Below are 21,307 nucleotides of genomic sequence, written 5' to 3' on the forward strand. Positions count from 1 at the left end.
CCATCAGGGGCGCTTGCCAAATTCCACAATTGCTCCCAAAAGGAGGTCTCCAGGAAAGGGGGTTGCCATGGAGGCGACTCCTGACTCTGGCACCTCGGGCACGTGCTTCGGGGCCTCAGAGTACTGGGACACTTCTGCTACCCAGCCCTCTCCATCTGCTGGCCTTGGGCTTGAGGGACAATGTTCCCAAGAGGGGTCCATTGTGGACTCAGGGACTTCCACCCATCCAAGGTATGCTGGCTTGGACTTAGAGGGTCCAGGCAGCCAGCAGCTGGGTGGGTCAACCGGGTATTTGGGGCAGAAAAGTCCTGGCCTGCCTAGCCTGGTAGGCGAGCAGGTAGGCCAGGCACCCTCACCAGCGTCACCTGTGGATTTAGGGCAGCAAAGTCCTGGCCTGCCTAGCCTGGTAGGCGAGCAGGTGGGCTAGGCCTTAGAAGGTTGCAGTGGGCCAAGTGCCCACCCAAACATCTGAGAGACTTTGTGATGTTGTTGTCAAATCATGAGGGACTTGTTCATGAGGCCCCTGAATAACGGAGCAACTCGTGGTAGATTATTTTGTATTATTTTTTTTTAATTTTGGATACATTTATTGTATTAATCAATATTGTAGAGGGTTTGCCTGAGGGCAGACTCAAGTATTCCACACTCTTTGCATTTGAATAATGCAACTATATGTCACTCTTCCCAATGCATGGCGTACATGAATGTTCGCGAAGTATATTTCATCTAGGGGGGAGGGGTGTTGGTCCCGGGCATTCCAAAAGCTGCCTGGGACCAGACAGAGTGGCGCCAGCCTTGGGCGCATGTGCAAGGCACGAAAATACTCTGTTCCTATTGGTTGACATTGTCCGAGTTTCTGGCTATATAAAAAGGCCTGCGTGCCTTTTGCTTTTGCTTGGTTGTTGTAGAAGGTGAATAAAGCGTTTGTTCATCATCGCCATATGTCTTCATCATTCTCACGCGAACGAAGTAAACAACACTGGATTTTGTCCTATTGTTGCAACCTCCATCTTTTTTAATGTAGTAATGTTGTTAAAGATTGCAACTAACAATAAAAAGTAATACCATCTAGAAAAGAATGAAGAGAAAAAAAATAGAAGGTGCAGAAAGGAAAAAGAAAAATAGAAAGAAAATAAAAAATAAGACTATAGTAAAGAAAAAGGAAAAGAAATAGATAAAGAAATGACTTTCCCCTTCATCACCAGCATGCCCATGATGAGTTAAGAGATGTTGCAACTAACCTTTCTTGGTGCATGGAGATTGTCTGGATAAGGAACAGCTGGTTAAAATTGAAACCTGGCAAGATACAGTGACTTTGGGTTCAGGGCTCCTTAGTTCTTGGAGAATCACCATCTGTGATGGAATATTATCTGGATTTCAAGGAGGAAGGGAATGCATTCAGGAGGAGCAAAAGACAGTGCAGTTTCTCCCTCTTGTGTGGGAGAGAGTTGAGATGACTCCTCCCTAGTAGTCCCAGCATATATGTTTTATGATGCAATTAGTTCACTTTAAAGATTTCTGTCTATAGCTGAGGAACAATAAAAGAAACTATTCAGAAGAATCTCAACATGTATTCCTTAGGTTTTGGAACTTGACACCATCTTTGGGTTATACTGTTGAGACAGACCCGGTGCCTATTCTGGAGGTCCTCCTGGACTTTCAACTCCTGTTTGTGGAGCAGGTGGCAGCCATAATCAGGAGAGGCTTTGCAGAACTGGAAGTAATATGGCAGTTATAGCCTTTCCTGGACTAATGTGCTCTTCTCACAATTAGCAACATCCTTATCACCTGTCATTTGAACTCCTTGATGTGCTGTATATGTGCTGTATATGGCCCATGAACAGTATCCAGAAACTTCATTTAGTCTAAAACGCAGTGGTCTCATATTTTTATACAAATGAAGAGTTGCACATTTGTCACTTCTTTTGCCAGAGCCACAATGGCTATCAATTTGGTTCTGGGTGTAATTTAAGATTTTTTTTTCACCTTTAAAGCCCTACATGGCGTGGGTCCAGGTGATTTAAGAGGTGGCCTCTCCCCAGTTTCATCTACCTGGCCTACTAGAATGGGATGGCAAGGTCTGTTATGGGTCCTATCCAGTGCTTATTTTTTTTTTAAAAAAAGGTGCCGGAATTCACACACGTCATACAACCCGCCTTGCCTACCCTACAAGGATCCATCCAAAAAAGGTGCCGGAACTCCGTTCTGGGCGTTCTATGAAAAAAAAAGCCCTGGTTCTATCTATTAGCGAAGTACATCTAGTGGGACCCAGAAAAAGGGCCTTCTCTGTAGTGGCTCTCTCTCCCTTTAGAATATCATTCTGCCAGAGATAAGATTGGCCCTTACTTTGATGCTGTACTTTTCTGGGAGGCCTGAAGACATGGCTCTTTCAATGAGCCTGGGTTATTCTAGTCCTGATGTCAGCAAAAATACATTAAGAGTTATCAGAAATAATCTCTGTGGAGCACAGGGAAAGAGACGGGTATAAAGAAATTGGTGTTTACAGCATTTGATGCAGGCATGCCTGTGCATGCACACATACACACAAGTACATTCTTAAATTCTTGTTCCTGAAACAGCTGTAAACCTATAATTTCCCACTGAAAGATTTACACTTGCACCAATCACACAACACGAGTGTGAGTCTCTATCTTTTCCTTTCAGCTGTTTGTTTGTTTCAAGCACACCTCAGTTTTAACTTCACATTTTGACATTTAGTTTTTTACTTTAATTTTTTACTTTTAAAGGTTAATTGATTGGTTGAATGCTGATTTATTCTAACCGCTTGCTGAATGTTAAGCTGATTTTTTAATGTTTTATTGCCTAATTATGCAAATCATTTTCGCTTTCTCTGTATGGAAGTCAATAGCAATTTCTTGGGCATTGAAAGTTATCTGATATGTTTTACATTTATATCGCATTTTCATTATAGGGATTTTGAATTTTATTCATTTTTAAAAGCTCTGGTCTTATTTTTTTTAATCATTGATAGAAAATTTCCTTTTTCCTCCATATATTTTTATCATGGGAAAGATTATCTCAATGTCCTCTGAGGCTATTTTGCTATATTTTGATCTCCTTGTCCTTGAGAGGAACTGTTTGTGTCTGACTCTAAAAGCTCAGTTACAGAAGTGTCTCCGATATATTTAAAATACAAACAATGCATCAACTTAAGAATAAGACCTTTGGAAAGCTTTTGAAAAAAAATGTTTTTTAACTTACAAATTCAAATAGAAAATTTAGATTAAAAGTTTGGTAAAATAACAATGGTTTAAAACAGGAGTATCAAACTGCCGGCCTGTGGGCTGGATGCACCATGCCGAAACTGCGCCCATCCCATTGCCAGCAATGGAAAAAAAGTCACAATACATCACGACACTTCATGTGACTTGCGAGTTTGAATACCCCTGGTTTAAATCAACCCATGTTTTTCAGGTATGAGTAACTGCAGGTAAAGCAGACTTAATATCAGATGAATTGAAATGTAATTTGTTGCTGGCAGATTTGAAGGAGAAAGAGTCTAGTCTGAAAATTAGAGGCTGGTTGGAGAAGGCTGAAAGGGCCATGGTTTCTAAAGACTTAAAGTTGACAGAACTGATAAGTAATGAATTGGATTTTTTTTAAAGAAGATTGGTGGAGTATGGGGAATGGATTTATTATGTCTAACTGGAAGACAAATGTTAAGAGACTTTCAACTTGTAGGTAGTTTCTTTGGAACAACAAATGCTGTGGGGATATCATAACAGAGACTTATGTAGATATAGTAGATAGACATCAGGTCAAATGGGTTGGGTAAACAGTGTTGTAGAAGTTCATAAACTATATGCCTGTTTTACAAGGGGGGCGGGAGGAACTATTATTCTTGAAATAGTTACCTATGGAGATTCTCAGTCATCCAGGTCATGTTTGTCCCAAAGATGCTTTTTCAAGAGGTAACAGGACTTTCTTTGTTTTTTCTTGAAGATGTTTTGCCTCTCATCCAAGAAGCTCATGCAATGGTTATAGAGCTGAAGAACCTTCTTGGATGATGTTGAGTCCTCAGCTAATGGCAATAACTCACGAAGCATCTCGTAGTTTCAGGAGCCTCTTTATTGTTGTTCTGTAGCCCCGTTACAACACCGAGGCACACAAGCCTCTCAGTCACTCTTAAAGACAATCCCCGGGCCAAAAGGCAACATTTAGGCATGTGGCGCACCTCGCACATGTGCGTGAGCGCTGGTGCCAGCCAGTCTGGTCCCAGGCAGCTTGCAACTGCCCGGGACTGTTGTAACGTCCCGAGCCTGCCTTTGCAGGCTCAGGACACAACACCCCTTCCCCCCGGCTAAGACTACAACTACATGAATAGTTACACGCGACCTCAACACGAGCGTGGTGTGCCACCCCTTGCTCCAATGGTGCCGGGCTATTGTCTAGAGATTAATTCCCCAGTGCCCATATTTCCAATTTTCCACAGAAACACCCTCTTACTGTTTCTGCTTTGCCAGCAGAGTTACAAAATCTTCAAGGTACTTAGGAGATCTCTTAGCTCTCTGTGATCTTCTTAGGCCCTGATAATCTCCAATTACATTTTGCCCAGGGGATGATATGGATTCGCCCCCTTTCTCGGACTATGGTGGTCCCCATGGACCATGCCCCATTGCCTGGTCTGCTTGCTTGCCCACCGGGCTCGTCAGACCAGGACTTTGTTCTCTCCATAACCTGGTTGACCTGCCTAGTTGCAGGCTCTCTGGCCCCTCTAGAAGACTGCCACTGATGGGCAAATCTGTAGAGCCTTCCTGGCCCATATTGGACCTCTCATGAGGCTGCCTTCTTCCACTCCCCAGTTCCATAGTAGGACTGTCTGGGGTTTCAGTACTGTCCCAAAACTCAGTTGCTCCCTCAACTATGCCGGAGATGTCAGAATTGGGATTTGCCCTTCCGACCACCTCCCTATGTGAATGTCTCCTTCTGGATGCAGTAGCAGTGCTGGGCCAACTAGACTGATTGTGTGCCAGCTCTCTTGCAATGTGTGAGTTATTAGGATGCTCCCGGTTATTCTCCCTGACTGGAGTGCTGAATGGTGTTAGTGGATAATGATTATGCCCCCGGGGTGACTCCCTGGCTGGAGTAGGCACTGGTGCCTGTGTGCTAGCTGGTTCCCACGAATTCCTGTTCAGAACACTCGTGGAATCTTGTGATAGGCCATCTGTGGCCTCTCTGTTGGTGCCTGGCTGCTTCCAACACCCCTCCCTTTTCCCGTAGAGTTCCCCCTCCCCCCTGGAAAAGAACCATGAGTCTCTGAAGGTAAGTCAAGTCTTGTATGCAGCTGGTCGATATGCTGTTGCAGGATACGACCGTCATCCAAGGAGACCTCCTATGACAAGGGACCTGTAACCTTGCATACTACAGCAGGAACCCACAAGTGACCTGGCCCGTAGTTATGGGTCCATACCAGGGCACCCACTAGCAATTGCCTCGGTGCCCTGGGTTGTGTAAACTTAGAAGGCAGTCTGTCCGGATGCAACCGGTCAAGTTTAGTAGTCAGTTTGCACCCCCAGCGAAGTTCAGCTGGGCTTCTCCCCATAGAAGTTGAAGGTGTGGTGCAGTAAGCAAGAAGAAAATCAGCCAACCTGTGGTGCCAGTCCCCATAGGTCAGTTTCTTTAAAGCATCCTTGGTGATACGGACCATCCGTTCAGCCATACCGTTGGTGGAAGGATGGAAAGGCGCAGAGGTGGCATGACGAATCATGTTGGCCTGTAAGAAAGCTTGGAATTCGGAAGAAGTGAATTGAGGGCCATTGTCAGACACCAAAACATCCAGAAGCCCATGTGCAGCAAAAATCCCCCTCAGTACTTGAATGGTCTTTGCAGTGGTGGTGGAAGAGACAGGTACAACCTCAAGCCATTTTGAATAGCTATCAACCAGGACCAAGAAGAATTGACCCTGAAAGGGCCCAGCGTAATCGATGTGCACCCTAGACCATGGAGACTGTGTTTCCTCCCATCTATGCACAGGAGCCTGGGGGATTTCTGGGCGAGAACGTTGACAAAGGTGCCATGCGGGCACCTTAGCCTCAATTTCCTTGTCTAACCCAGGCCACCACAAATGGCTGCGCACAAGCACCTTCATTCGTACAATGCCAGGATGACCCTTATGAAGGGAGCCTAAGACCCTAGACCTCATTGAGGTAGGAATGACAACTCTGCTGCCCCACAGCAGACAACCCTGAAAAGTGGATAACTCGTTCCTCTTAAGCCAGAAACTCTGAAACTCAGTGCCTGGACAACTCTCTGGCCATCCAGACAAAACCCAGGATAAGACACGAGAGAGTGAGAGATCTGTGGCTGATTCAGCAGCCACATCCCTGGTATTTAAAGGTGACTCAGGCAGCGCCTGAATGGAAAGGATGTTGATGGCAGGGGCAGGATCAGCCTCTACTACTTGCAAGGGTAATCTACTGAGGCCATCAGCATGGCCCATTTCTTTGCCAGGTCTGTGAATTAAAGAAAAGTCATAGGCTGACAGAAAGATTGACCATCTCAGCATCCTGGGGGAGATGATATGGGGAGTTTGTTTGTTTGTGGTAAACAACCCCAACAAAGGCTTATGGTCAGTGTAGACCGTGAAATGTCTGCCATATAAAAAATCATGGAATTTTTTAATTCCAGCAACAACAGCTAAGGCCTCCCTGTCTATCTGGGTGTAGTTTCGTTCAGCAGAAGACAAGGTTCTGGAGTAATACACAACAGGAACCTGAGTTCCATCCGGTCTAAGGTGGCTGAGTACTGCTCCCACCCCATAAGGAGAAGCATCACAAGCGATGCACACAGGGAGAGTTTCATTAAAATGTGCAAGCACATTGTTGGATGTGAGTAAGGCCTTAACCTCATTGAAGCTTGCTTCATGTGCTTGTGACCACTGCCACACTGCCTGTTTTCCAGAAGCCTATGAAGTGGTTCAGCTACATTAGCCTTGTTAGGAATGAATGAATTATAGAAATTCAAGAGGCCCAGGAAAGCTTGTAGTTCAGCTTTGGACTTAGACCTAGGAGCTTGCATGATAGCTTTTAACTTGGACTCAGCAGGATGAATCCCATTGGCATCAATTTTGAATCCCAGAAAATCTGTAGAAGGCACTCCAATTTTACATTTGTCCTTTTTGAGTTTGAGGCCCGTTTTCCGGAACTGCAGCAGGACAGCCCTCAATCTCTCAGCTAAATTTTGAGTGGAATCTCCAGCAATTAAGACATCATCAAAATAGGGGCAAACCCCTGGAATACCCCTTAATGTATTTTCCATTACGCTTTGGAAAATTCCAGGAGCCACATTTACTCCAAACTGTAGCCTTTTGACTTTGAATGCCCCCCTGTGTGTTACAATGGTTTGTGCTACAGCAGCAGCTTCATCAACAGGCAACTGTTTTTTATTATTATTATAATTTTTACAATTTTACAATAAAAACCCCTTTCCCAATCCCTCCCAACCCTTCCCAAAACCCTCCCCCATTCTTCCCAGAGCTAGATACAGAGTTAACTAAAACTTAAGAGAAAAAGCTTATAAACTCAAATAAACCACAAACAAATATGATTATATTCAATGAACAAATTGTTAAATACATTAACTCCATTATATATAAGAAAAAACAGAAAAAGAAAAAGAAGAAAAGAAAGAAAATAAAAAAAATAATAATAGGAAAAAAAGGAGAAAAACTCAACTATTCTACACTTCTAAATAATATCTTAAACTTTAAATATAAATTATTCAAAAGCTAAATAATATTTTCTAATATCATACCTATATTGTATAAAATTTATCCATCTTTTCCACACCAAGAGATACTTCTCTTGCGATTGATCTTTCAAAAAAGCCGAAATTTTTGCCATTTCAGATAAATAAGAAACTTTAAGAAACCATTCCTGCAAAGTAGGCAAAAATTCCTTCTTCCAATACTGTCCTATTAACAACCTTGCCGCTGTAATTAAGTTTAACATTAAAATAATTTCTTTGTTGTCACAATCAGAGACAATACCCAACAAAAACAATTGTGGAGTAAATTTTATCCTTCTTTTGAAAATTCTTTGTATATTCCACCATATCTTAATCCAAAAAGCTTTTATGCTTTTACATGACCACCAGATATGATAATAAGTGGCATCCAAGCAACCACATCTCCAACATTTAGGCTGCAAGTTTGAATACATACGAGACATTTTTTGTGGATCAAGGTGCCATCTATAAAACATTTTATAGAAATTTTCCCGTAAATTTTGGGCTTGTGTAAATTTAACATTCCTCACCGAAATAGTCTCCCATATATCTAATGAAATTGGTTCATCAAAATTTTGAGCCCATTTAACCATACAATCTTTAACTAATTCTGCTTCTGAATCCAATTCCACTAACACACCATAAATTCTTTTAATATGGGTCTGGCTTTGATCTCTAATTTGTTTTAACAAATTCTCATCCTCTCTAAGCAAGCCCACATTATAATCTATCTTCCACCTTTCCAATAATTGTCTATACTGAAACCATGAATAAATAATATTTTCTTGTACTAATTCATCCATAGATTTTAATTGCCAATTTTTACCAACCCACTTAAGTAATTGTGTATAAGAAATACTATCCATCTTAACTCCTCTCCTTATTCCTTCTATTGCATGCCATGGAATAGCCCATAATGGAATTCTTGAATCAATTCTATAATATTTCTTCCAAACCCGAAGTAAAGAAGTTCTTAAAATATGAGACTTAAAAACCCTATCAACCTTTTTATTATAAATTAAACAGGCATGCCATCCAAAAAGTAAATCCCACCCCTCCAAAAGGAGTATATCTACATTTGTTAGGTTAACCCAATCACTAATTAATGTTAAAACCACAGCATCATAATACAATTTCAGATTCGGTACCTTGAGTCCACCTCTCTCTCGTATATCTTGTATAATTTTAAGTTTTACTCTTGGTTTTTTCCCTGCCCAGATAAATTTATTGATACCTTTCTGCCATTCATCTAAATTTGCTTCTTTCTTTAGAATAGGTATCATTTGAAATAAAAAAAGAAACTTTGGCAAAACATTCATTTTAATCGCTGCTATTCTCCCCAATAGGGACAATTGCAGCTTTTTCCAATTGTCCAAATCCTTTTGTATTTTAACCCACAGCCTTTCATAATTATTTTTATACAGTTTTGCATTGGAAGCAGATAAAATAACCCCCAAATATTTTACCTTATTAACAATCTCGAAACCTGTCAATCTAACCAAAGTCTCCTTATCCAAGTTGGTCATGTTTTTAGGCAATATTTTAGTCTTATTGTTATTCATTTTGAAACCTGAAACTTGTCCATACCGATTTATCAATTGTAACAACTCCATTACAGAGTGAATTGGTTGAGATAAAGTAACAACCAGATCATCTGCAAAAGCCCTTAATTTATATTCTTTTTTATTAATTTCTATTCCTTTTATTTTCGATGATTCCCAAATTTTGATCAGCAAAATTTCCAAGGTTAAAACAAACAGCAATGGCGACAATGGACAACCCTGTCTGGTCCCCTTTTCAATTGGAAATACCTCTGATAAACCTCCATTAACTATAAGTTGTGCCGTTTATTTTTGATAAATGGCTCGAAGAGCCTGTAAAATTTTATCTCCAAAGTTCATTTCCTCGACCAATCTTAACATAAATTGCCAATTTAACTGATCAAAAGCTTTTTCAGCATCTAAAAATATCAATCCTGCAGAGATTTGGTTGTTCTTATCCAAATATTCTATTAAGTTAATAATTTGTCTAACATTATTTTTCATGTACCTTCCAGTTATAAAGCCAGTTTGATCCATATGTATTAGTTGATTCAACACAATCATAAGTCTATTAGCTAAAATTTTCGAAAAAATCTTATAATCTACATTCAAAAGAGATATAGGTCTATAATTTTTTGGTAGAGTAAGATCTTGGTCTTCTTTTGGGATCAAGGATATAAAAGCTCTACCCCAAGACAAGGGGGTCTCTAAACCCTGTAATATATTATTAAAAAGTTCCCTTAAAGGTTCTATCAACTCATCTATCAAAGTCTTATAATAAATTGATGTCAATCCATCAGTACCCGGTGCTTTACCTACTTTTAATTCTTTAATTGCTGTTGCAATTTTCTCTATAGTAATCAATCCATTAATTTCTTGTTTCTGATCTTCTGTTAACTTAGGAAAATAAGCATCTTGCAAATATTTATCTATATCTGAAACCTGTACTTTCCTACCCATATATAATTTTGTATAATAATCTAAAAAAGATTTCTTAATCAATTCCTTCTGATATACCAGTTTACCATTATAATTTATTTTATCTATAGTTCTCTGCTTCTGTTTCTTTCGCAATTGATAAGCCAGCATCAACAGGCAACTGTTGATAAGCCTGTGCTAAGTCAAGCTTTGCAAAAACACGCCCCCCCTTGAGGGAGGCCAGAATATGGCTGACTACAGGTACAGGATAGGCATGTTGTTGCAATGCCTTATTTAGAGTGCATTTGTAATCTGCACAGATGTGAATGTCCCCATTAGCCTTAAGAGGCGTGACTATGGGAGTTTCCCAAGGACTGGAGTCAACAGGTTCTAAGACTCCTTGCTGAATCAATTTGTCCAATTCAGCATCAATTTTCCCTTTTAAAGCGAAAGGTACTCTCCTTGCTTTTACTCTGATAGGAGTGACAGTGGGGTCCAATTTTAAGGAAACTGGGGGCCCTTTATATGTACCCAGCTGTGGGCTGAAAACATCTTCAAATTCTTTGCAGACTTCTTGTAGACCTACTGTTTGCAAACTATTGAGCCCTGTAACTTGTATTCCCAAGGCCTCAAACCAATCGAGTCCTATGAGACTCGTGCGCTCACTCCCCACTATCAATACATCTAATGGACCTTCAAAATCCTTACACTGTACGTTAAGGGTGGCCTCCCCCTTAACACACACTTTGGAGTTTTGAAAGTCTGTTAGCACTATATTAGAAGGCCTAAGCTTGGCCTGGAACCCACTACCAGAACAAATCTTTCTGAATGTATGAATGGAAATGATTGAAAGTGCAGACCCAGTGTCTAATTCCATGACCAATGGAACTCCTTGCAACTTCACTTTAAGTAACAGTTTCTTCTTGAGTGGCTCGTGTGTGTCTGTCCTATAAATGCTTCTTTGTGAAGCACAGAAACCCACCCTGTTTTGGCTGGGGACCCTGGTACCTTTCAGGCGCAATTCTTCTCGGGTTGTACCTTCTGACAGCCCAGACACACAGCTGCAATGTGGCCTTGCTTTCCACATGCTCTAAAGATTGCAGAACAAAACCTGCAGTCGGTCCTCTTGTGGCGACCTCCACACCCGAAGTACTTGGGAACAGCTGAATACTTTTCTTTGCCTTACTTCTGCTTCCCTTCTTTGGTTGGGTAGAGATGATCTACTTCTTCATCAGGGTCCTCTTCCGAGCTCCCTTGGACTCCTTCATGCTGCACAGAAACAGCTTCTGGAGTACTTCTGATAGGCCTCATATTCTTGATTGCCCCACCTGCTGCCTCTTCTGCGGTAACCTCTCTCAAGGCATCTTGGAACGATAATTCTTCTTTAGCAAAAAGTCTCTGCTGCAAGTCTCTGTTTCTCAGCTCACATACAAATCTGTCTCTCAGCCTTTTTTCTAAGTCTTTAAACTCAAGGCTTAGCTGCTCTTCTCAATGCAGCAATGTGCTCTTTAGCTGATTCACCAGCCCGTTGATCCCTCTGTTCAAAAGTATGTCTCCATAACAGACAACTTGGGCTGAAAATGTTCTTTTAGTAATTTCTTTAAATCTGTGTATGTAACAGATTTAAGAGGTGCAGGGGCTGCTAAATTTTCATCAATTTCAAATGCATCTTGACCACAAACACACAGCAGGGTGGTGGCCTTTAAGCCATTTTCTCTCACTTGATTTACTCTGAAATAATTTTCTACTCTGGCCACATAAGACTCCCATCTTTCTGGATGCATAACATCAAACTCAGAAAGTCTTCCTATCTTTGTCATTTTTGCAGTAGTACAGGAAGGGTCTATCAGCCAGCTTACCTCCAACGACGCTGTATTGGCAGGCAGTTGCTGAGTTTAACGCCGTTTCCTTGCTGCTTCAGGACTCCAGGGTAAGCTTACAATTTCTTCAATTAATTGTAAGGCATCCTACCTTCGTCGCCAGTGTTGAGTCCTCAGCTAATGGCAATAACTCACGAAGCATCTCCTAGTTTCAGGAGCCTCTTTATTGTTGTTCTGTAGCCCCGTTACAACACTGAGGCACACAAGCCTCTCAGTCACTCTTAAAGACAATCCCCGGGCCAAAAGGCAACATTTAGGCATGCTGCGCACCTCGCACATGTGTGCGAGCGCCGGCGCCAGCCAGTCTGGTCCTGGGCAGCTTGCAACTGCCCGGGACCATTGCAACGTCCCGAGCCTGCCTTTGCAGATTCAGGACACAACAGATGAGAAGTGAAATATCTTCAAAGAATAACAAGAAAGTTCACTTGCCTCTTGAAAAAGCACCTTTGGGATATTCTTGAAATACATTTATCAGTATTCAACTAGGGGAGGCAACATATGTGTATTTTTCTTTTTATACACATTTATTTTCTTGTCTAGCTTTGCTTTGTCTTTGTATTTTACCCCGTTTTGGAGCTTGTATTTTACTGTTTTGACACACATTCCCTTCAATGTTTGCACCCGGATGTCTCTGGTTTTATTCATGCAGAACAGTCAGTACAGAAATAAAAAGAAAGCAATACAGTTGAAAACAGTAAAATGTTAGTCTATAGAGTATAACATTATAATTAATCATAAAAATATATAGTCATGGACTTCTGGTGGATTTTGCACGCGCGATGGCGGCTACTTTGTAGCCGTCCTCCTGGGTAAGTGTAAGAACCGCTATGAACAGCAGACATCAGCTGTTCAGCGGTTCAAAACCCCCTCCCGGGCAAAGGGGGGGGCAGAGAGTTGTCTGAATAGTGGTAGAGCCTCTTATGCACCCCCAAGTTTTTCTTTTGGGGGGTGAAAAGAGTGCTCCCACGGAGTTCAGACTGTCTCCGCTTCCCAGCTGCTTTTGTCCTTAGGGACAAAACGAGCCGCTGCAACCACCTCCGTGATTAAAGAGAACTGGTGAGGTTTTTTTTATAAACGGACAGAGCTGAATAGAGGATTTAGTTTTTGCTTTCTTTGATTTATTTGGATTTCAAGTTTCAAGACTTGTTTTTACTTTTATACTCCCTCTTTTTATTTTTTTTTCTCTTTGTTGAAAGGGAAAGTAAAATGGCGATCGGCAAGCCTCTCGGTGTTTTTTTTTCCGGAAGCTAGAATGGTGACCGGCAGGCTTTTTGGTGTTTCTTTTTTTCCCTTTCCTTCTTTCTTTTTTGTTTTTTTATGATTGTAATGGAGTGTTAGTATTATTATTTTTGTTTAATTTTTGTGTTTTGTGTTTTGTATTTTTCGGTACTTTTTAAAAAACGGAACGGATTTTTTCTATTTAATTATTTTTTTCTTCTCCTTTTTTCTTTTTTTTTCTGAACCCCTTTCTTTTTAATAATGATCCCTCTTGAAGGATTTTTTTTTTTGAATTTAGGGAGTTAATTTCATATTTTTTTTTGCTTAATTCTTGCAATTTTTAAGAAGGAGTAAAGTTTTTTTAAGATGGCTCCAAAGCGTCCAGTAATCTCTACAGCTTCCAAGGTGGCTTCTTCTTCGGTGTTATCATCAGGGCAACAACCTAAATTAATAGTTTCACCTTCTTCCTTGCCACAGTCAATAATGGTGAAGGACTTGCAAGATATGATGGGAGATGTTATACTTCAAATTAGGGGAGAAATGAAAGAGATTTTAGAGGAAAATAACAAGACTTTGAGGCAAGAGATAGTTTTAACTTTAAAAGGAGTTGCCTCTGTTCTTGAAAAGTTGAACTCTCGCGTAGAAGAGGTAGTTAAAAAAGTGGAACTGATGGAGGGAAAATTTGAAAGTATGGAAAAAGAGATGAAAAACTTTCAAGATGAGATTCTTATGCTTCAATATAAACAAATGGAATATGCCTTAAGAATCAGAGATTTACATGAGTCTGTGCAAGGAGATTTGAGAGAGATGGTGGCAAAGGACTTTGCTGTGATTCTGAATAGAGAAGAAGAGGAAATACTTAGTGGAATTGATCAGACATTTAGAGTTAATTCTGTGGTGGCAGAGCAAAAGAATTTGCCAAGAGATGTGGTAATTTACTTTGGGAAAAGATCCCTGCGCAATGAAATTATACAAGCCTTTTATAAGAAGAGGTTTCAAATTGCTTCACAAGATGTTATAATTTTAAAGGAGATCCCACCAAAAATTTTAAGAAGAAGAAAGGAGTTTGCTTTTTTAGCAGATGAACTTAAAAAGAGACAAATTTTGTTTAGATGGGATGTTCCGACTGGAATGGTGGTGAGCTACCTGGGGATACGTTATAGTCTTAATACTGTTTCTAAAGCAAAAGATTTTTATACTTCGGTCCTGGGGGTATGCTCATCGTCACCTATCATGTTTAAAGCTTTAGAAGAAAAAAAGGCAGAATTGCAGCCAGAAGTGCTTAGAACTATGAAAATTGGGAAACTTCAGTTTGAGGGGCCTCAACAAGTAGAGATGGAGGAGCAGAAGACAACCTGTGCAACATATAATTGTAAAGACAAGGATCAACAGAAGAAGTTTAAGGAAGTTCCACAAGTATTGGTTCCTGAATTTGTGGGAGAAGTAGGATTTATAAATTCTTTGGAGCAACCTTTAATGCCAGAACTGCAGTCTGAAGAGCCTATATTAATTAAAAATGGGAGGCCTCAACAAGTAGAGATGGAGGAGCAGAAGATAACCTGTGCAACATATAATTGTAAAGAAAAAGATCAACAGAAGAAGCTCAAGGAAGTTCTACAAGAGATGAAAGACCAGAAGACAACTTGTCCAACATATAAACGTATAGAAAAGGAGGTTGAGGAAGCTTCACAGGTATTGGTTCCTGAGACTGCATTAACTGCATTAACAGAGGGATAGAATCAAGATCACGCGAAGTATTAATACCACTCTTCAATGCCTTGGTAAGGCCACACCTGGAATACTGCATCCAGTTTTGGTCACCACGATGTAAAAAAGATGTTGAGACTCTAGAAAGAGTACAGAGAAGAGCAACAAAGATGATTAGGGGACTGGAGGCTAAAACATATAAGGAACGGTTGCTGGAATTGGGTATGTCTAGTTCAGGGGTAGGCAACCCAAAACACTTAAAGAGCCACTTGGACCCGTTTCCCACCAAAAACAAAACACTGGGAGCCGCAAAACCCTTTTGATATTTAAAATGAAGATAACACTGCATATATCCTTTTTTATCTTTATTATAGGTGTGTGTGTGTATGTATGTGTGTGTGTGTATATATGTATATGTATATGTATATATGTATGTGTATACACACACACACACACACGTAAAAAAAGGATATATGCAGTGTTATCTTCATTTTAGATGTCAAAAGGGTCTCTCTCTCTCTCTGTCTCTCTGTCCCTCCCTCTCTATCTGCCCTTGGTCTGCCACTCCTCTTCCCCCGCTCTCTTTCTTTCTCTCTCTCTCTCTCTCTCTTTCCTCTCTCTCTCCCTCCCTCTCTCTCTCTTTCTCTCTCTCTCTCTTTCTCCCCCCCCCTCCTATCTGCTGCTCACCTGGCAAGCTTCAAGCTGTTGTCCAATAAGCAACCTCGTCTCTTTTATGACTCATGGACTTCAACTCCCAGAATTCCTGAGTCAGCCTAGCTGGGCTAGCTAGCTCTCTCCTGCCCTTCCTGCTTCCTGCTTCCTGCAGAGATGCAGCAAAGGGAGGAGCTCCGCCCAGTAAGCTTTTCAGCTCCTTGGAGAATACTGTGAGTGCACTCTCTACACAGACACACACACAGAGAGAGAGAGAGAGAGAGAGAGAGAGAGAAGCAGGGAAGCACAACTGCCTCTCTCTGTCTCTGTCTCTCTGCAAAGGCAGAGGAGGCTGGGAGCCACGGGGGAAGGCTCAAAGAGCCGCATGCGGCTCCGGAGCCGCAGGTTGCCGACCTGTGGTCTAGTTTAACGAAGAGAAGGACAAGGGGGGACATGATAGCAGTATTCCAATATCTCAGGGGCTGCCATAAAGAAGAGGGAATTAAGCTATTTTCCAAAGCACCTGAAGGCAGGACAAGAAGAAACGGGTGGAAACTAATCAAGGAGAGAAGCAACCTAGAACTAAGGAGAAACTTCCTGACAGTGAGAACAATTAATCAGTTGAACAGCCTGCCTCCAGAAGCAGTAAATGCTCCAAAATGGAAGTTTTTAAGAAGAGACTGGACAGCCATTTGTCCGAAATGGTGTAGGGTTTCCTGCCCGAGCAGGGGGTTGGACTAGATGACCTCCAAGGTCCCTTCCAACTTTATTATTATTATTATTATTATTATTATTATTATTATTATTATTATTATTATACTTGTGCAACATATAAATGTGAGAACCAGGACTTACAAATTTTTTAGAGCGATCTTCAAGGGCAGATTTTAATGCATTTCTTTCGTTGCTTATGGGCAAGAGAGACTGATAAGGATTGTGTTTATAGTGGACGCAACCGGCTATTGGACAGAAGATTATAGATACTGAATGAAAATTTTAGATAAGAAGTTTGTGTTTATAGTGGACGCAACTGGCTATTGGATAGAAGATTATGGAGACTGAATGAAAATTTTAGATAAGTTTAAGTATTTTGTTTAGGTATTTAGAAGATTATTGAGATTGTGGGAGAAGTAAAATTTATAATGTTTTTGGAAAATGTCTTAAGTAATGTTTAAATATGTGTTTTGGGATAATAATATAAGTATGACATGAAAAGGTTTAGAGTTTATTATAAAATGATGGATAATAATATAAATGATATGAAAAAGGTTTAGAGTATACTATAGTTTGTTTAAAGATTGGTTTCTTTTCTTTTATTATTATTATTATTCTTAAGAGAAGTTAATTTGTTTAATTAAATTTTAGATAAGAAGTTTAAATATAAGTATTTAGTTTAACTAATTAAATGAGTATCCAGTCCTAACGGTATAATGAATGTTTATATGCTTATTTTTGTTTTTTAGAGTAAAGAAAGAGGGAGATTAGATTAGATTTTATAGTGTAGGTATAGATATTTAAAGAAAGTAATGTTTAAATTGGCGTTTTGGTGATTCTTTATAGAATGATGGGTAATAATATAACTACAATATTAGAAAAGGTTTAGAGTATATCATAATATGTGTTTAAAGCTTGTAATTATTATCTTTTAGAGAAGACAATTTGTTTAATTTAAGGTATTTAGAGATGTTCAGGATTTATATGTGTTTTAAGTTTTTTTATCTCTTATTTCTTTTGAAAAATTTTAATTAAGCCTATACTCAGCTCTGGGAAGGTTCAGGGAGGGTATGGGAGGTTTGGGGAGAGGGGGAAGGGTATGGGAGGGTGGGGGTTTGGGGAAGGGATTTATTTTGTAAAATTCAAAAACTTTCAATAAAAAAATATATAGTCATGGATTACAAGGAATAACAATATTAACAAAGTTTTTAATGCAAAGAATTTGAATTTAAAAAAATGCCCAATGGGCCCCAGCATTTATATTGGCAGACCCATATTTTATCTGTCTTCATAAAATACCATTTTAAAGCAGACTAGAACAACCTTCTTATAGTTTTAATCCATGCTTAAATTTAACTGGAATAATTTAACTGGAATAAAAGACTATGAAACTATTTTCCTACAACAAATAGTTTGGCTCAGCCACATTGTGTACAGTAGAATAAATCATTTGAGGAAAAAAAAAGAGATATAATTTGAAATATCTTCAAAGGTAATGTGGGTTAAATATTTATGTATACAAAGATAATATCTGAGGAAATTTTAATGTGCGTGGATTTTTGTATAAAGAAGCAACCCAAAAAAGTAATTAACTAAACAAACAAACCTGAAATATTTAATTTAATGATGGAAATTATGTAAAGGATATGCATAGTCATGTTTTCTCATAAATTCAGTTAATTAAAAAAAATAGATTTCAAGAAATGGGCAAGTGGCTGAGATGTTGTTTTCCTTCAGAGACTCCAGTGCCAATATTAATCCTTGTACTTCTGCATCAATTCAAGCACATCAGGGTAGAAGGGTTGTGGAGCATCCAGACCCCAGATTGGATCAAAATGTGCCTAATCAGGAATATTCTTATAGAAAACTAAATGAATGATTCGAGGAAGCAATGATTCAATATCGTGTTTGGTTGCAGCAATATCATTTCCTCCACTCCACACAGCTATTGGCACACTAATATCTTCTATTTTATAAAAATGGAGGTTTTGTCTGTTGATGAAAAGAGGAGGAAATAAAGAATGTGATTTGTGCAGAGAAGTTGCCTAATGGATTCATGGAATTTTGACAGCTGGTTAAACCCATAGTGTAGGCATCTCTTAAAATTATATGCTAATCACAACAGGGCTATAAAAAGTAGGTTATCTACTGCCAACTAGTGGCATCCAGAAGGCGGCAATACTAAGAGGATTTCACTAAGAGCTTTGCTTAATAAATATTAACTATTAGTACTAACAGCTTTCCATCTTCTTCTTCTATGGTCTTGCAGCCAGATGATCGTATCTTAAGTTCAGAGGTTTAAGGAAAGCTAACATCCAAAATTAAGACACCATCATTTGGCTACAAGACTACAGGGGTAGCAGAGGGATCATCAACTAAATCAATATTGTTAAATCTGTTATTTGCGTGCGAATGATGAAGACACATGGTGACAAGCAACAAACGCTTTATTCTCCTTCTCCAACACCAAGCAAAAAGCAAAAGGCACGCAGGCCATTTTATGGGGCTTGAAATTGGGACAGAATGAACCAATAAGAATTCTGTAAGGTGCCTCTTCAATATGTCGATCTCTGCTTCCTCTGCCAAGACGTACCATTCCTCAAGTTGGTGTGGGTCCCCTCGAGGCAGACAAGCGTCATATAGATCATAATTTAGTCCGTCTTTGAAATGGCTAAGGAGGATGTCTTCCGGACAGTTCAGTTTGCTTGCATTGGCCTGGAATCCTTGCGTATATTCAGCTACTGGGCTTTTGCCTTGCCTCATCATTTTTATCCTTTCGCAGGCTTTGCGATCATCAGGGGGTCCTCAAATCGCCTTCTCAGAGAGGACATGAAACGGTTGAAGTCGTTGAGCTTTGGTGCATTGGAGTCATGCAAGTTCACTATCCAATCTGCGGCCGGCCCGTCCAGGGCAGATTGCACGATCCGGATACAGGCTTTGTCACTGGGGATGTCCCGCCCGTATTCCTCCATGTAGCTGAGGACTTGGGTTAGGAAAAACCCCAAGCGTGTTGGCTCCCCCTTGAATTTCATATCCAGCGACGGAAGTCTTTGAGTGGATCGGTGCCTTCGTTGTCGGTGGTAGTGTCTTCCATCCAGATCGCCATCTATGGATCGGCGGGGAGTGGGGACTACTGGATCAGCAGATGTCCACGGGGCTGCAGGTTCCACTTCCCCCTCGGTGTCTCTCCCTTTGCGGCTCCAGGAGCTGGGGCAGCCGTAGGGCTCAGAATTCTCCTCTCCTAGGGAGCTGAGAGTTGTCTTCATCAGGTCGATAGCTTTCCTTAGAATCCAGTCCGAGTAGGGTGCCCAGCTCCATTCCTCTTCACTTGCGTGCAGGGATTTCTCCATCTCCTGCTTCCATTCTGGTTGGTTGGCCCCCCGTCTCAGGGTCACCTTTCTTGATTTCTTTTCCCACTCACCTTTCTTTCCAACGCCCATTGACCACCAAGGTTTGTGGTCCCGTGTCTCCACCACCTCTTCTCCTGAGGAATCTGACCTCTCAGATCCCGACATCTGGCAGGGTTTCAGTTGGGGCAGCGGCTCCCTTTCCGGGGAGTTTTCTCCCTTCCTTGCTCCGTCGTCTGACATGGTAATTTTTGCAAAGTCCCCTGGCAAATTTCTCCCTTCCAGGTGGACTAATTCTGCAGGTCTTGTCTAATGTAAGGACCCACCCCACTTTGCATCTTAAGAAGACAGAACTCTTGGAATATTTTTTCCAATAGGCATCCTTTATTAAGAGAAAATGATTGCAGGCATTCTAGACAGGACCTGGGGCCCAAACCCTATGGTTCAAGGTTTTAAGGGATCCCCAGCAGCCCCACCCCACCCCACCATCTTTCCAGCAACAATCCCAGGTGTTACATTTCCACCCCCTTTTCCCTCATTGCCAGTGGAAGGGAGACTTCAGACAGGATTAGATGAAAGCTAACGGCCTCATTGTTATGTTTAGTCCTTTTGGTGGTATCCACATCCAGTCTCTTTGAAGTGTACTGAAGGAAGTGAGGGCCATAAATCCTCTTTGTTCACCCCCCTTCCCCTCATCATATGACAGAATCCAGAGAGGGCAGAAATGGGGTTTTCCATAGTCGATAACTAGAGATGAAATATAATTGGATTCTGACAGGTCTCCTGATCCAGGAAGTTAGTTTAGTTAGGGGACTTTGATCTTCCTGAGGAGAAGGCAAAGGAGAGGGTGTCTGGTTTGGGAATGAAAATTATTTAATAATTATGCTGACTTCCTCTACTGGTTTGTCTCTACAATCTGAGCTACTTCTGACAAGGCTTCATTTTCCTCACCTGAATAGATTAATATAACAACTATTTCTCCAGTAATCTTGCAGCTGCTGACCTTCATTGCGCAGCCCAGATCCTGAGTTCTGTAGCCCATTTGTCATCAGATATCCAAGAACTCTAACATCAAGTGGCATTCTTGGGCAATGATCAATCTGATATGGATTTCTGTAAATTAAGTCTCACATTATTGCTTAAGGGAGAGGCACTTTTGGTCTGGTTTGTCTAATGAGATTGGTTCAATATGGCCCATAATCATGTCATGGTGGTGCCTCACTGGGGTTGCCATTATTACGATTGGTCGTATAGTTAGCCCGATGTTTAGACTAGGTTTGGCATTTTTATTCACTGATTAAGTCATTCTCAAAGATCTGAAATAGGCAGATGTTGATGTCTGATAGTGTTAAAGGTATTATTGCAGGATATAAGCTGTTCCAAGTAAAACTGCCTTTTGCAATTGACCAACGTTAATATTGTCAATGCTGCTTATGGTGTTTAAGTAGTGCTTTAGATATTTGGGATTGTACCCAAAGGACCTATTACTATTAGTGATATTTTTGTTTTGTTTTGCCACAATAGTTCCACATCTATCTGTCTATCTGTCTATCTATCTGTCTATCTATCTATCTGTCCGTCCGTC

The 21,307-nt window shown here is 40.6% G+C and overlaps 1 protein-coding gene across 1 annotated transcript; it reads right to left on the reverse strand.

The window, feature by feature from the left end:
- Positions 1-5,497: 5,497 nt before the first annotated feature.
- On the reverse strand, positions 5,498-10,854 carry LOC120304879 (uncharacterized protein K02A2.6-like; the record flags this gene model as incomplete). The annotated part of the gene is made up of 4 exons (XM_039335919.1): positions 5,498-5,529; positions 5,632-6,593; positions 7,181-7,379; positions 10,428-10,854. Coding segments are annotated over 4 exons (1,620 nt in total), but the record flags the coding sequence as incomplete, so codon positions are not given.
- Between the last annotated feature and the right edge of the window lie 10,453 nt (positions 10,855-21,307).

Source organism: Crotalus tigris, unplaced genomic scaffold (genome assembly GCF_016545835.1).
Source record: "Crotalus tigris isolate CLP2741 ecotype Arizona unplaced genomic scaffold, ASM1654583v1 scf7180000017663.5292952, whole genome shotgun sequence".
NCBI classification, from domain to species: domain Eukaryota; kingdom Metazoa; phylum Chordata; class Lepidosauria; order Squamata; family Viperidae; genus Crotalus; species Crotalus tigris.